Source organism: Paralichthys olivaceus, chromosome 8 (assembly GCF_024713975.1).
Source record: "Paralichthys olivaceus isolate ysfri-2021 chromosome 8, ASM2471397v2, whole genome shotgun sequence".
NCBI lineage: Eukaryota > Metazoa > Chordata > Actinopteri > Pleuronectiformes > Paralichthyidae > Paralichthys > Paralichthys olivaceus.
This window is the reverse complement of record NC_091100.1, coordinates 22,870,042-22,883,872: the sequence shown is the minus strand read 5'-3', so window position 1 is coordinate 22,883,872 and position 13,831 is coordinate 22,870,042. Positions and strand designations below refer to the sequence as shown.

Genomic DNA, 13,831 nt, shown 5'->3' with positions numbered 1-13,831 from the left:
AGGGAAAACACTGATCGATATCTGTCTCATCCTCCAGTCCTTATGTCTGTGATTACAAGACAGTAAACCTCAGATTAGTGCGAGAGAGGCAGAGGGAGACAGAAAAGAGACAGAGATAGAAGAGGGGGTGAGCTGTGTCACCATTGTTAAAAAGAAGACAATACAATAGAAATGGAAGATGGGAGGGGGAGGTTGTCTAAAAGTTACACTGTCAATACATAAAAACACTTTCTAAAAACTGAAGAGAACAGGAATGAGGCAGTAAAAGATGAGTCACCACAGAGAACAATCCTGGCAGACAGAAACAGGCCAGAGGATATGATGCTCAGTGAGAAGAGTTGAAAACACAGTACAGTGTGTTATCTGTAGAGTGTGCTTCTAATATTTACCTCCAAGGTTACTAAAGAGGTATGTTTTTGCCCCTTTCCAAAGGTTTGTCAGCAGGATTATATTGATAGTTGAATCATTTTTAACATATACTAACATGATGACACTCAAAAAAAAGCAATGATAAACCATCCGTTTAATGTTATTTGTTGCTGTAAGTCTGTTACCCATAATCCTCTTGAACCAACAGGTTTACGATGCACATATTTTTAACTGCCACCTTCTTTTAAACCCTGACCTGGAAATATGTCTGGTTTGCAGGGTAACTCGCTGCTCTTCCTGCCTAATGTTCTGAAGGTTTATCTGGAGAACGGGCAGACCAAGGCCTTTAAATTTGAACCCAGCACCACAGTCAAGGTACTGTACAATGTTCAGTCTACCATACTGACAACCATTCATACCTTACAATTATTAGACTGACAGATACTAAATATAATAGTTTTGGGGGTTCCTTTGTTTAATGTGAGATACATCATGTGCTTATGAAATGTGGAAGAATATTTTTTTTAAACTTTATTTAACCTAGGTCAAAAACCATAGGCACTATTTTTAAATCCATATTAAATTAAAACCGTACAATCAAGGCATAACATTATAAAAATAAAATCATATTATATTATAAATATTAAAATTCCATCCAACTGCTCAGCAAATGTTTCGTGATGAAATAAAACATTTTCTATGAGATTGTGATCTTCTGTGTGCATCAGGACATTGTGATGACACTGAAGGAAAAGCTTTCTCTGAGCCGTATTGAACTCTTCTCCCTGGTGCTGGAGCAGAAGCACAGCATCAGCAAACTACTGCTGCTACACGACGAGGAGCAGATTCAGCAGGTACAAACGCACACACAAACACACATTAATAACAATTGTGTTTCATCAAATAGGAATATCTAATCTGTGACAGTATTTACCTGCATTATAAAATGTAGGATATTTGAAGAAATGTGTGTATGTGTGTGTGTCCAGGTGGTCCAGAAGAAAGAGGCCCATGACTACAGGTGTCTCTTCCGCATTTGTTTCATGCCCAAAAACCTCCAGACTCTCCTGCAGGAGGATCCCACAGCCTTCGAATACCTCTACCTGCAGGTAAACAGATTAAACTAGTTTGGTTTGTCCGACCTATTAACATTTTAAAATGTTTCTCAAACTTTATCGTTCATTCCTTATTTCCATCAGCGGTCGCAAAGCCAACAAATCAGAGCAATGAAATGTTTTAAAATGTTGACAGTTTACAGCAGTTGTACCGACAACAACTCCTACATTCTTCAACCGATTCCAACAATTCAGACATCAAAACTTTCTTGTTTTTCTTTCTCAAACTCTGCACATTTTTTGAAATATTCAATATATTTTTAGGCTTTTGTGATCAACACCTGCTGCATACTTTAACCACTTTCAATGATTCAATCAGCTTTATTTTGCAATTTTGTTTCTGAGGAAGGTATCTAGATATATCACATAAAATGTTTATATGTATTACATGGGCTTTTTTGTTAAATACTAACACTAAATACATAACTGTTTGTTGATATTTTAAATTGTGGCTCATGTTATTTGTTTATAATACATGGTCGAGATGGTCAAGGCTTGTGCTAATAATAGAAAAATGGTAAGATGGACATAACGTAATAGACTATATTTATTGTGAGAAAAATTTCGATATAATTTGTCATCATATCTACCACTACCTGGAACCAAATTATCCATTTATATCAGTGTACATTATAACAAAGAGGTACTTACACGTAACAGGGGGAAATAAAACTGTGCTTTAGGTTACAGCCTGCATACCCCATAGTTACTCTGTAATTAGATGTAAGAAAGGGGAATTTACCATCGTATATACTGTATCTAACTCTGTAAATACAGAGAACAATATGAGAACAGTTGATTTTGTTTGCTTCAAAACATGAAAGAACAAACTAAATGTACCACACAGTTTGCTGTCATCATCCATACAGAGCTTTAAAAAGTTAGGACTGCACTTTGAGGAGCTGTATGATCATCATCTGTGTCTGCAGCTGTTGAAGTTCTGCAGGAGGAGCCTGTACGTTGTGACAATTGAAGGGTGCTTATGGAACAGCTATATAGTATAACCACGAATAAGACTGCTGGTTTGATGTTCATGATTAAGTGGATCTATAATCTGGCTACAATTCAGCACCACATGTCTGCATCACCCATTTCTCTTGTCTTCAGATTGTTGGTATGCACCACGAGGGAAGTGGCTCTCACCAACAGTTAAAAATTGGGCCTGTGGTCAGTAGAACTGGTACATAAAAGGCATGTGTTGAATTACATGCAGTGGGTATGGAATTGCAGTTCCTCCATTAGAGGGTACTGTGCCTCTTACAGTGACTTGATTTAACTATTATTGTGGGTTTGTGTGTGGGCTTATAGCGGTGGTGTACTTCACTGGAAGCTTCTGTTTTGCAAGGAGAGATTTTCCCACTGCAAGTTTAAGAACAGTGAAGCCCTCCCTGAAGCAGTGATACAAGCTGTGTGTTGAGGGATAGATTACTCATGAAAAACAACCAGTGTGATGTTATGACTATAAACTATAAACTATAAACTATCAAGTTTGTTAGTGGTTGGGCTTGGTTGTGGCCATAGTAGCCCTAAACCTATATTTTCATTATGTTTTTGTCTGTCCCATTCTCAAAAATGCCACATCTCAAGAACACCTTGAAGGAACTGTGACCTCACAAAGCACTTTTTTTTGCCTTATGAACGTATAATCTCATGAATGCCTCCAGGTAATCCTTAACAATTTTATACAAAGATTCACTTGGACTCAAGAAGGACTTCGTTTTGCAGAAATGTTCACTTAGACTCTCAGATTAACATGATATGTCAAGTCTACCTTTTGGAAATTTCTTCACATTTTGACCAGTTGTTATTTGAACACAAAGATTAACTGATTAGATTTCAGTAGGTGAAGGAGTAAATACGCAGAGATGTTATTTTAGCTCTATTTTTTATTGATAGATTTGGTTATTTTAAATTCCCTGTGTCATATACACACGCTCGAACACACACACACACTTTTTCATGCAAACCCACAAAGTTTGATTCCTGTCTAATTGTGCTTACATACACACTTCACAAGTAAACAAGAACTGTAAAAACACTACGATGTATGAAAGAAACACACAAGACAGTATGTATTTTTACTTTTTGTAGTTTTCATTTGATTAAAAAACATGGATAGATTATATTATATTGTTTACATTTTTACCACTTGTACTGTTTTTGTCACTTTCTGTTTGTCTTAGGGAGTGAATGATGTGCTACAAGAGCGTTTTGCTGTAGAGATGAGGTGTAACACTGCCTTGCGACTCGCTGCCCTGCACATCCAGGAGAGGTTGGCGAGCTGTGGACAGTCATCAAAGACCAACCTGAAAGTCATCACGTGAGACATAAACACATATTTACAGCCATTAATTTAAACTAAAGTGAACATAGGGTTTTCCTCTTTGTCAGGACCCCAGGACAAAATGGGGTTCCATGCTGGTACAACTGTGTTGAGGGGACATTAAATGAAGTCAAGGCACAAACGTTGTTTTGAAACATTTATACAGTAATAGAAGCCAATGGTCATATTTATAATATTCATCCAATAAGGCTCTTTTAGCTCTGTGAAGTGTTCAGCTCTCTCACGGTCTATTAAACTCAAACCGTTTTTTTGTTTGTTCCAGGAAGACGTGGGGCATTGAGAACTTTGTGTCATCCACATTGTTGAGGAACATGCGAGAGAAAGATCTGAGGAAGGCCATCTGCTACCACATGAAGAAGAGCCAATCGCAGCACGATCCCAAGCAGAGGGGCGCTTCAGTCGATCAGGCTCGAATAAACTACCTGGAGGAGCTGGCAGAACTCAAGTCATTTGGAGGCAAATCCTTCAGTGCCACCATGATGGTAGGGTTTGGGACTATTATTTGAACATGTTTATTTATTTTGTTGAGATGTGGTTGATTAAGGTCCCAATACTTTCTCCTCCTCCATCCCTCTGTTAAACGACCCCTCCCCCACCCTGAAGCTCCAGGATAGGGAGTCTATGGTGACCCTGCTGGTGGGGGCACGGTATGGGGTTAGCCAGGTGGTCAACCACAAGCTTAGCATCCTGTCCACCCTTACAGAATTCACCTGCATCACACGCATTGAGCTGCTGCCTGAATCAGACAAGGTCAGCCTGGTCAAAATATACCTGCAGGACATTAAGGTAAGAGCAGGAGTACACACACTGACAAAATACTATAAACACTTTTACATTTAAGTAACTGAATCAGACACTGCTACAAAGATGGGTCATATACAGTTGAGCACCAATTAGCATTAATCGTTCACCCTTGTACTGTATGTATTTGTATGTGTTGGGATTTTTACATATCATAAAGTGTTGTGTTGCACCTACAGTTTGGAAACATGGGTTTAGCCTCTTTGGTGGTCTGAATGCTAATTAATCAAACCTGGTGGAAGCTAATTAGTTTTCACCTTAAAATGACCTACCATTGTAGCTGTTTTTAGTTACTTTAAACTGTTTTCATTGCCTTATTCTATCATTTTGTGTACATGATGTGGAGACATCAGTATACAAAGGTAGAATTTCTTTTTTATCGGTATTACAACAGGAATACTGTATATTCATCGTCTTTCCACTACCAAGATCATCTATCTATTTCCTCTTTTTCCATGTCTCATCTCATCTCATGTCGTCTTGTCTCCTCTCTCTTACACAAAGCCCATCACATTGCTGTTGGAGTCAGTGGCAGCCAAAGATATGTCCTGCCTAATAGCAGGGTACTGTCGAGTTTTTGTTGACCCCAGCCTCAACATCTTTCCCTGGATAGATGACCCCAGGAAGCACAGAGTGTCCGCTGAGGAAGGTACAAGGAAAACGCATTTCCACAAAAATATATAACTTTTAATCAATGCAGTGCTCTTGGGTTGTGCAGATGGACAATACCATGATCCATTGCAGATGGTTGACAGTCATCATGATGTTAAGCCCATCCCAAGATTAATCTTGTGAACTGATCTAATGAAAGTTAAATTTGGAAAATGACAGTGACATGACACTAATGTGTCTCACTCAGTTCACTCATGGTTGTCCAGTGGTGTTAATGGTTTAAGTGGAGTCACAGAGTGAAGGTTCATCTCTCACAAACTATATTTATATTGTCAAATTGTCAAAAGCCACTCCACAACCGCAAAAGCTACAACACAACTGCCAAAGCTATGACACAACCGCAAAAGCTACGACACAACCGCAAAGCTACAACAAAACTGCAAAGCTACAACACAACTGCAAAAGCTACAACACAACTGCAAAACTCACAACACAAGAGCCACAAAATGGAAACAACCACAACAAAATTGAGCGAACGTTTAACATAAAATGAGCAAGGTACTTAAGGTAATGCGATCAGTGAGCCATTGTGTGTGAAAACCCAGACAAGTCAATCACAGCTTAAAATGAGATGCTTGCCATTTTGAGGTGTTACTGTGCAGGTGCTGGGAGCATCCAATAAAGAAGGGTACACGCAATTGATGCATACATCTATAACTTAAATGCAGCAAGTAACTCTGCTCACTTCATTCTCAACATCTGTTGTGTTGCTTTTGCATTCATGCTATGGCTTTAGCATTTCTTTCTGTTTACAGTAATGCACTTGTGTGAGACAATCTCGCTCACTGTATAACAGTGTGTAAAAGTTAGTAAAACTCCCCCACTCCATACCATTGTCCACCTTGATGTCACTATACACATTGTCATTTGACAATTTTTGCAGAAATTGCCCAATCCTATGTCATCCTTAAAGTTTATTTCTAATCCAGATGTTTTTCTTTTTCATTCATGTTCCCAGGTTATGTCTCCCGCTGTGGCAGCAACTCAGATGACTCCTCAGACCTGGACATGGAACCACTAGTCAGCCTGGTGTCTTTCAACGAGAAACCATGTCCCCGTGTCAGATCCTCCTCTGATCCAGATGGAAGAAAAAGAAAAGACAGAAGGAGAAACAAAGATAGGGAAAAGGGAGCGAAATCTTGGGAAGATAAAAAACTAAAACAAAATGAAGAAAAAGATGCTGACACTGAAAAGGAAAAGTCTCTGCCCGATAACAATAAAGAGGATAAGACTGAAAACACTGAGCACCAAGAGGAGACAGAAGGAGCGCAGGATGGTGGCCCAATCCAGATTGAAGTAGCAGACAATGACTCACAAGAACAACAGGAAAAAATGGGGGAAGAGGTGAAGGTTGGGGTTGGAGAAGAAGTGCAATTAGCAGAGGAACAACCGTCCATATCAGAACCATCAGATTCTTGTCAAACAGACTCTCGTGTCCTCACCAGCCCCTCTAGCGATTCCCTTGATGCTTTGGAGGAAGATGATTTACTGATGTGTTCCTCTTCCTCCAGCCTCCTCAATGTTCCCTCACAAAGTTATTCACACATCCACTCTTCCCTTCAGCTTAATCCTTATTCTCATAGACATGTCCAGCCTCACCTACTCGCCCCACCCCCACCTCACTCCCACCCCCTCATCCACCTCACAAGTCAGGACAGGGGAGAAAGCCGCTGCAGGAGGTCAGGCGATGGAGCAGATCCTCAACTAATCGCACCTGTCTTAACCTCTCAGAGCCTTCACCACGCCCAAAAATGTTCAAGTAACCTCTGCTCTGATGAGAGTTCCCTCTGCTTCGCTGAGCTCTCTCGCCTCGTGGACTTCTTACCGAGCCCTCCTGAGGCCAGTGAGGAGGATGAAGATGAAGAAGAGGAGTTGAGGAGGAGGAGGGATATGTATAAAGAAATGGACCAGTCAGTGAGAAGAGCAGGAGAAGGAGGAAGCGTAAGTGGGGAGGGTGGTTGTAAAGAATATCCATTGTCCCTTTCCCCATCCTCTGCCTCCTCCCACATGGACTTTGTGTTTAACTTTGACCAGAGCGACGCTCGCTGCTACTACAAACTCTGCTCCAGCATCACCCCAGACAGCGCCCCTAGCCTACCCCGCCCACTGTATCATAATGAGGGAGAAGACTGCGAGGAAGTGGATGGAGATGAGTGTAAGGCTGAAGAGCTGGAGCCAATCCCCATCCTCCAGCCACCTCCAGGCTTTGGAGACAGCAGCTCTGACGAGGAGTTTTTTGACGCCAGAGATCGCTTCACCTCCCCTGAAGACCCAACGTCAGGGGCCCTGCCTAGAGGTGATTGAATTCTCATTGCTCTTTGAGATTCTTATTCAAATATTCATTATTATTTACTTTCGTACAGTCATTCTCCTGACAGTGATGTAAGTAAAGGCTGTAAAATCTGCTTTTGCTACCATCTAGTGGCTAAAGCGTCTACTTCTGTGATAAACATTGTAAAACATTGTATTTTAGGTTAATGTAACATCATTGCCAGGAAAGCAGTAGAACACACTTTACAGTGATGTTGGATGTGGTCCAAATAACCATCAAGAATCAGCCCATAGAGCTCAATACGGCTATGCTCTCCTGCCAGATGAGCTGCAACAACTTCATCCATTACACACTCCCCAGTGTTAGGTGCACATACTTAAGTATTGTATGGGTACAAATTTGAGGTCCAATTATACTCCACTATTGATGTAGTTACCAGGTACTTTAGCAGTTTGACACAGATTTAGGAATGAATTTAAATGACTGGTCAAAGAGCTGAAATTATATAATAATTAATTGTGCACTCCCTAATCATATAAAAGCTGCAATGTAAATAATGTTATTTAATCAACTGAGACCTGATATCTCATTTCAAAGGGTAAATGTACTTTCTGTTCCTATTGATTCTTTCTGAGGTGATTTTCTGTTGTACAATGAACACCGGAGGAGCCACTAAGCTTTCTGTACCATAAAAAGCACATTTTCATACACAGCATACTTTGTTTTAAGACATGTTTGACGGAGCCTTTTCTTGCTGTCCTGCAGATATTTCCACAGAGATGAAGTTGGACTTGCTCAGTACACTCAGCCTCAGTGACATTAGAATGACACATGGAGACAAAGCTGGAAGAACAACAGTGGACAATAGAGGAGGAGAGGAAAAAGGAGGAGGTGGAGAAACATTGTTCCAGCTTAGAAAAAGATCTCGCAAGCGTCGCTCCTTCATGGAAACCAATTATACCTCCATGGTGTCATATCCAGAGCCAGATCCAGAATCAAAGCAGGACCCTGTCTCCAATGGGCTTCCTATAAACCTTTTAGCAGAAGCTAGTGATGCCCAGATGTTGAGTTCAGATCCTGAACCTTCAGAACAAACCCAGAATCCTAGCCCGACTGTCTCCTCTCTGACTCACTCTGAAGGTGAACCAGCTCAGCTTGAGTCAAAACCCATCCTGTCAAAAACCTGTTCTCATGGACCTGGCTCTCCCTCTGCCTCTGGGTCCCATGAACCGACCAAAGAGCCACAGCCCTCCTCCAGGACCAAGACGCAAGAAATGGAGATGGAACCTGACACAATGGAATCCAAATCGGTTACAGATATGGTGATGGCTACATCACCAACTATTACAGTCGTCCGATGCCGGGTGGATCCAGATGGGAAGGAAAGTGCTGATCGGAGGGGTGATGGAAAGGAGGAAGGGGAGGAACAGGAGGAAATGGGTGAGGGGAAAGAAGAGGAAGAGATGGAGGAGACGACAGATGTGTCTGGGAAGGGGCCATTCACTTCTCATATGTTTTTGCCGGAGATTGTTAAGGAGGTACAGAAAGAGGAAGACATGGGGGAAGAGAGGATAGAAGTAGTGAAAGGGAACAGTTCACAGAGACCACTCATATGCCCTGATAAACAATTAGAAACCAACACACTGCCAACATATTTGATAGAAAGTAGTAATGGCTTTTTGGGATCTCATCTAACTACACAAGAGCTAAACTCAAGTGTAGAGGAATATATGTTTGAAGGTGTGCGTGACAAGTCATACTCACCACCACCCCCTCCACCTTCTTCTCCTCTACCTCCTGTAGCAGTTATTCACAAATCCCAAAGAGACTGTTTGGTGAGTAAAGAAGACAGCAGCCAAAATGTTGGAACCTCAAGCAAAACCTCTTCTGAGGAGACACCACAAAATCAAACTAACAAAGCACAATTACATTTACAGGTCACAACCAGTGTTAATGAAGATGAATCTATTGGTGTTATTAGTTCTGTCATGACCCCAAGCGATGAAGTTAGCGACAGCACCAATTCTGACAATGTGTTCGATGATGATGAGATGAGTAATTCTTTAATTTCTAGTTCAGGTGACAAGAAAGATGACTGGAGTTTGGCTTCAAAGCACTGCATCAGATCTAATTATGTTACTGCAGGTAAAGGCGAGTCACAAATTAGGAAAAAGTCCCCAACCAGCACTGAGGCTCATTCGAGCATTCATTCAGTTAATTCTGATTATAGTCGTGCTATAAACTCCATCACAGCAAAGCTTGGAGCTGCAACTAGCATCACATCTCCTACCTTTAATTCAGGTATTGGATCAAAACAGGCTGTCAAACATGTAAATGCTTCATGCTCAAATCAAAATGTGGATAAACCCCAAAGTGGTTCAACCACTCCAAGTTCTGACTTTAAAAACTGTTTAGCTAGTCCTAGCTTAGTGAAGGCGAATACAGACATGATTCATGATCTCTCCAAACAGCCTCCCTCTCCGACTCACTTCCGCTTCCAGGCCTGTTCCCCAAGCATCATGGGCCGCTTATCTGCCTCAACACTTAGGGGGAAGATTCAGAATTTGCCCCTCTATTTATCGCGCTCCCAGGAAACCCTCCACCAGACTGGTGTGGGGAATGAAGCCCAGAGTCCTGCTGAGGACAGCAGCAGCAACAATGTTGAGATAGCTATCATAGTTACAGACGTTCATGATGTTACACAAACTATAGATAGTGAACTGGGCACAACATCAGAAACAGTAGATTCAGACGATTCAGATACAACAGTTACAGGATCAGAGGTAGATGGGGAGTTTTTTGTGGAAACAACCCCAATAAACAGTTGTCGTTCAGGTTTAGAGGTCAAAGATGTAAACTGTCCATTGCCTGTCCAGACTGAGCCTAAACCCAAACAACATCATCAGCTCCTGCACAGTATCCAGAACACACCAGGACCGATAACCGAGCCTCCAGCCCCCATAGTGAACAGCCTCGAGAGGGACACTTCAGGTATGACAGTCGACACCCCTGGCCCTATAAAACTTGCTCCTGAACCGAACATGGTCACAACCCCAGGTGCCAATCCAGGTTATAAAATAAACTATCAGTCACCTTCCTTTCCCCCTCCAATTGTGGTGACCACACAGAATCTAAATAGGGCAGGACTTCCTTTTCATAGTCAGTCACAGACAGTAAAGCGGACCAGCAGCGACAGGCCATTGATGGGTCTTTGTAGACCTTCAGAGCATAACTCAGACTCAGCAAAAACATTTTCCTCAGGCTGCAGAATGTTTACAATCTGTGAGGATCCATCTCAAACAAAGACTCCAGCTGAGCTTGGGACTACCACACCCTTAAAGTCTGAGTTTGGCTGCACGTCTGTACTAACATCTGGATGTGAGTCTGTTGTGGAGGGGGTGCAGGTACCACTGGACACTTGTGGTTGCCCAGTGGTCTATACCAACTGCTTCAGTGGAGGGGACAGCTTTGATGATGAGCTGACCGTCTATGAGTTCTCTTGCCGCTCACAGAGTAGTGGTGTGACTCAGACGTCAGGAGCAGTTCTTCCTCTCATGACTTCTCCACCTGTTCCCTCCTTTCTCTCCTCTTCCTCCACCCACTCTCCCTCCTTTCCACGCTCAATCCTCTTCTCCTCCTCTACCTCTGAGCTCAGCCCTCTCCTCTCCCCGCTGTCCGACACCTCTGACTGTTTCCCTTCTCAATCGCACAAGGACATCATTAGTCGTTTAGGTCAGCAGCGCAATCTAGAACCCCCTGCAGGTTTTCAAGAACTCCGTGTGGATGTGGACCAGCTCCTCTCAATTCTAGAGAGTACCGGTAGTGACCGATCAGTGGCAGGTCACGGAGGTCGTCACCCCCGGGACAGCTGTCCTGCTCACTTTACAGAGAACAAGCGGGTGCTCCAGATGGAGGCCCGGCGTTTGATGTCAAGCTGCCAGAAGGTAGTGGGGACTGGGCAGAGCCCCGCTGAAATGCTTCGCTCCTTAGAAGACAGCTTCCGAACCCTGGTGAAGTTGGCCAGCATATGCCTGTGGTTCTCCGGTTGCGACAGGTGTGACCGAAGAAATGTGGAGGCAATTGCTGGGCTGGCAGATGTGGCCCGCTCATTCAGGGACTTCTGTCTGGCAGCAGAGCGAGCCAGCAGCAAGCGCAGCTGCCAGGATCTGAGCACCAAGCTGCTCGCAAAACAATGCACAGCGCTCACTGCTTCCGTCTTCTGCTTCACTCAGCTGTTCCGCACCCTCACTGCACTATAAGCGGACTACAGCCTCTGAAGACTTTAAAAGGACCTTCTTGCAACCTGCGGTGTGTCACCTGAGATATATGGGGTCACCAAAAGTGATGATATGGGACAGTCAGCAGGTTTAGAAGGGGCAGACAAGTGGGAGATGAATTTACCAGGGAGCTCCATGACTGTCCAAACTACCACAGAAACTCTCAACACCATGGAGCCAGTTTGCACCTTTGTGCACTGATCAGGCCAGAGATGGTTGAGATGCATGTGGTGACTTACTAAATGCTATATGCACGTACTGTAGCCCACAAACCACACAGTCAGGCAACAACTAGACTGTAGAATGGTGCAAGCTCCTAAAGCAGACCCTGCTTGCATTCCAGTATTGAGGAAGTGATGTACTTGAATGTATTCTATGTTGTCTAATATGTTTATTTATTTATTATTTCATCTGATTGATGAGTGTCTGAGCAAGCGAGGAATGTAAAGATAAGGAAGCAAGACATTTAGAAATGTTTAAAGGCATAGCTTTAGACAGGAAAAGTGGTGTGTGAGAGTCATGGGCCTTTTACAAGCACATACATCCTCATATACAGAAAGTGAATCAGTCTTAGATTCATGCATTCATACACAGGCTCACTGACTGTGAACTTTATGTCCTCTGATCTTCTGATAAGAAACACTGCAGTTTACTGATGCTTACATACTGTATCTTTATAGTCTCTTTAGGCGGACAGCGAGGACTTCTTTGAATGTTACTGTTTACAAAACCAAAAACTGGCGTGAGACATTATTTGATGGAATCACACAAATCAAGCCTGAAGTTTGCCATTTTATAAATATTGTAGCAGAATGCTGAAGTATGCACATTATATGACTTTATAAAACAATAATTTAAATGAGGTGCAGTCCTTTACACATTCAGTTTGTTTTTTCTTTTGACCTTTGGTATGATTTATCTAAATGTAATGCATTTTGCTAGCTTTTCTCTCATTTCTCCTGATGAAACCCTAAACCCTCCAGTGCATGCTGAGACAACCGCTTATCCTTTCAATAAAGTTGGTTATGTTTTTCTATTTGGCACTAACATTTGTCTGTTGAGAACAAGAACATTAATTCTAAATGAGACTGTGTGAAGATGCTGTCCAACAGATATTTATGGTATTCTGTATAGTTTTATGAGAATTTTAAGAATCTTAAGTTTCACACTTTACACTTGGGTGTGAGCTTTTTGATCAGTCAGGAGGGAAGCTGACGTGTGCTGACTTAGACTACACTGTTGCTTACACAAAGTGCATTATTACTACAGATTTACCAGTATGGCCACAAATAGTATTAACCCTGTGACTGAATATGGGTACAGATACCCCAAGCAGTGCAGGAGTCTAGTATGCAGTACTGTTGGCTATCTGTATGTTCTTTTTTTAGTCTTTGAGTGACATATTGAGTGGAAGAGTCAGAGTGCATCAGTATCTGTCGGACTGATGCGATCATTGGTTGACAGCTTCTATATGTTTTACCTGATTAACCTGAAGCTTATTGTAGTGGACAAGCTGTTGTATTGGAGCATTTTCACACATGAATGAAAGATTGACGCACATTGGACCTGCATGTTCACTGGAGAGATTAAAGTTATCAGAAATAGAGTACCTCTACAGTACTGGGGAAACAATATGTTTTTAAGTGTTTATATTTATATTTACTACAGCAATTGAAACACTTTTATAGGTTAATGTGTAGTGCTTTGTTCCCTTTGGTTGTAACTGAATATGATTTCCCTTAATTTATTCCTGATTTACAGCAGAGAAAATATGAATTCCTTTGACCACAATCTCCATGTGGAAATTGCCCCAAACTCTTCTTTCTTCTTCTTTCAATCATCTGTGCTCACGAAGCATGCTTTAATAAGCCATACAATGCATTGTTTCATCAGGGACTTTATATGTGAATGACTCAATGATGATGTCTGCTCCTGCTATGTAATGCTCAATTGTCACCATTAAAAACAATGTCAAGATTTT

At 42.0% G+C, this 13,831-nt stretch overlaps 1 protein-coding gene across 3 annotated transcripts in view; it reads left to right on the top strand.

The window, feature by feature from the left end:
• The window catches only part of LOC109627294 (uncharacterized), a 38,335-nt gene extending 24,508 nt beyond the window's left edge, over positions 1 to 13,827 (top strand). For 2 of the 3 annotated variants that reach the window (XM_020083782.2, XM_069530659.1), the window contains exons 8-16: positions 649 to 744; positions 1,098 to 1,223; positions 1,359 to 1,478; positions 3,668 to 3,804; positions 4,091 to 4,310; positions 4,432 to 4,614; positions 5,134 to 5,278; positions 6,260 to 7,597; positions 8,339 to 13,827. In XM_020083782.2, coding sequence (XP_019939341.2) covers positions 649 to 744; positions 1,098 to 1,223; positions 1,359 to 1,478; positions 3,668 to 3,804; positions 4,091 to 4,310; positions 4,432 to 4,614; positions 5,134 to 5,278; positions 6,260 to 7,597; positions 8,339 to 11,832 — 5,859 coding nt within the window. In that variant the 3' untranslated portion in view covers positions 11,833 to 13,827. The remainder of the gene's footprint in view (positions 1 to 648; positions 745 to 1,097; positions 1,224 to 1,358; positions 1,479 to 3,667; positions 3,805 to 4,090; positions 4,311 to 4,431; positions 4,615 to 5,133; positions 5,279 to 6,259; positions 7,598 to 8,338) is intronic. The other variant, XM_069530661.1, reaches the window with a different exon arrangement.
• Positions 13,828 to 13,831: the final 4 nt, after the last annotated feature.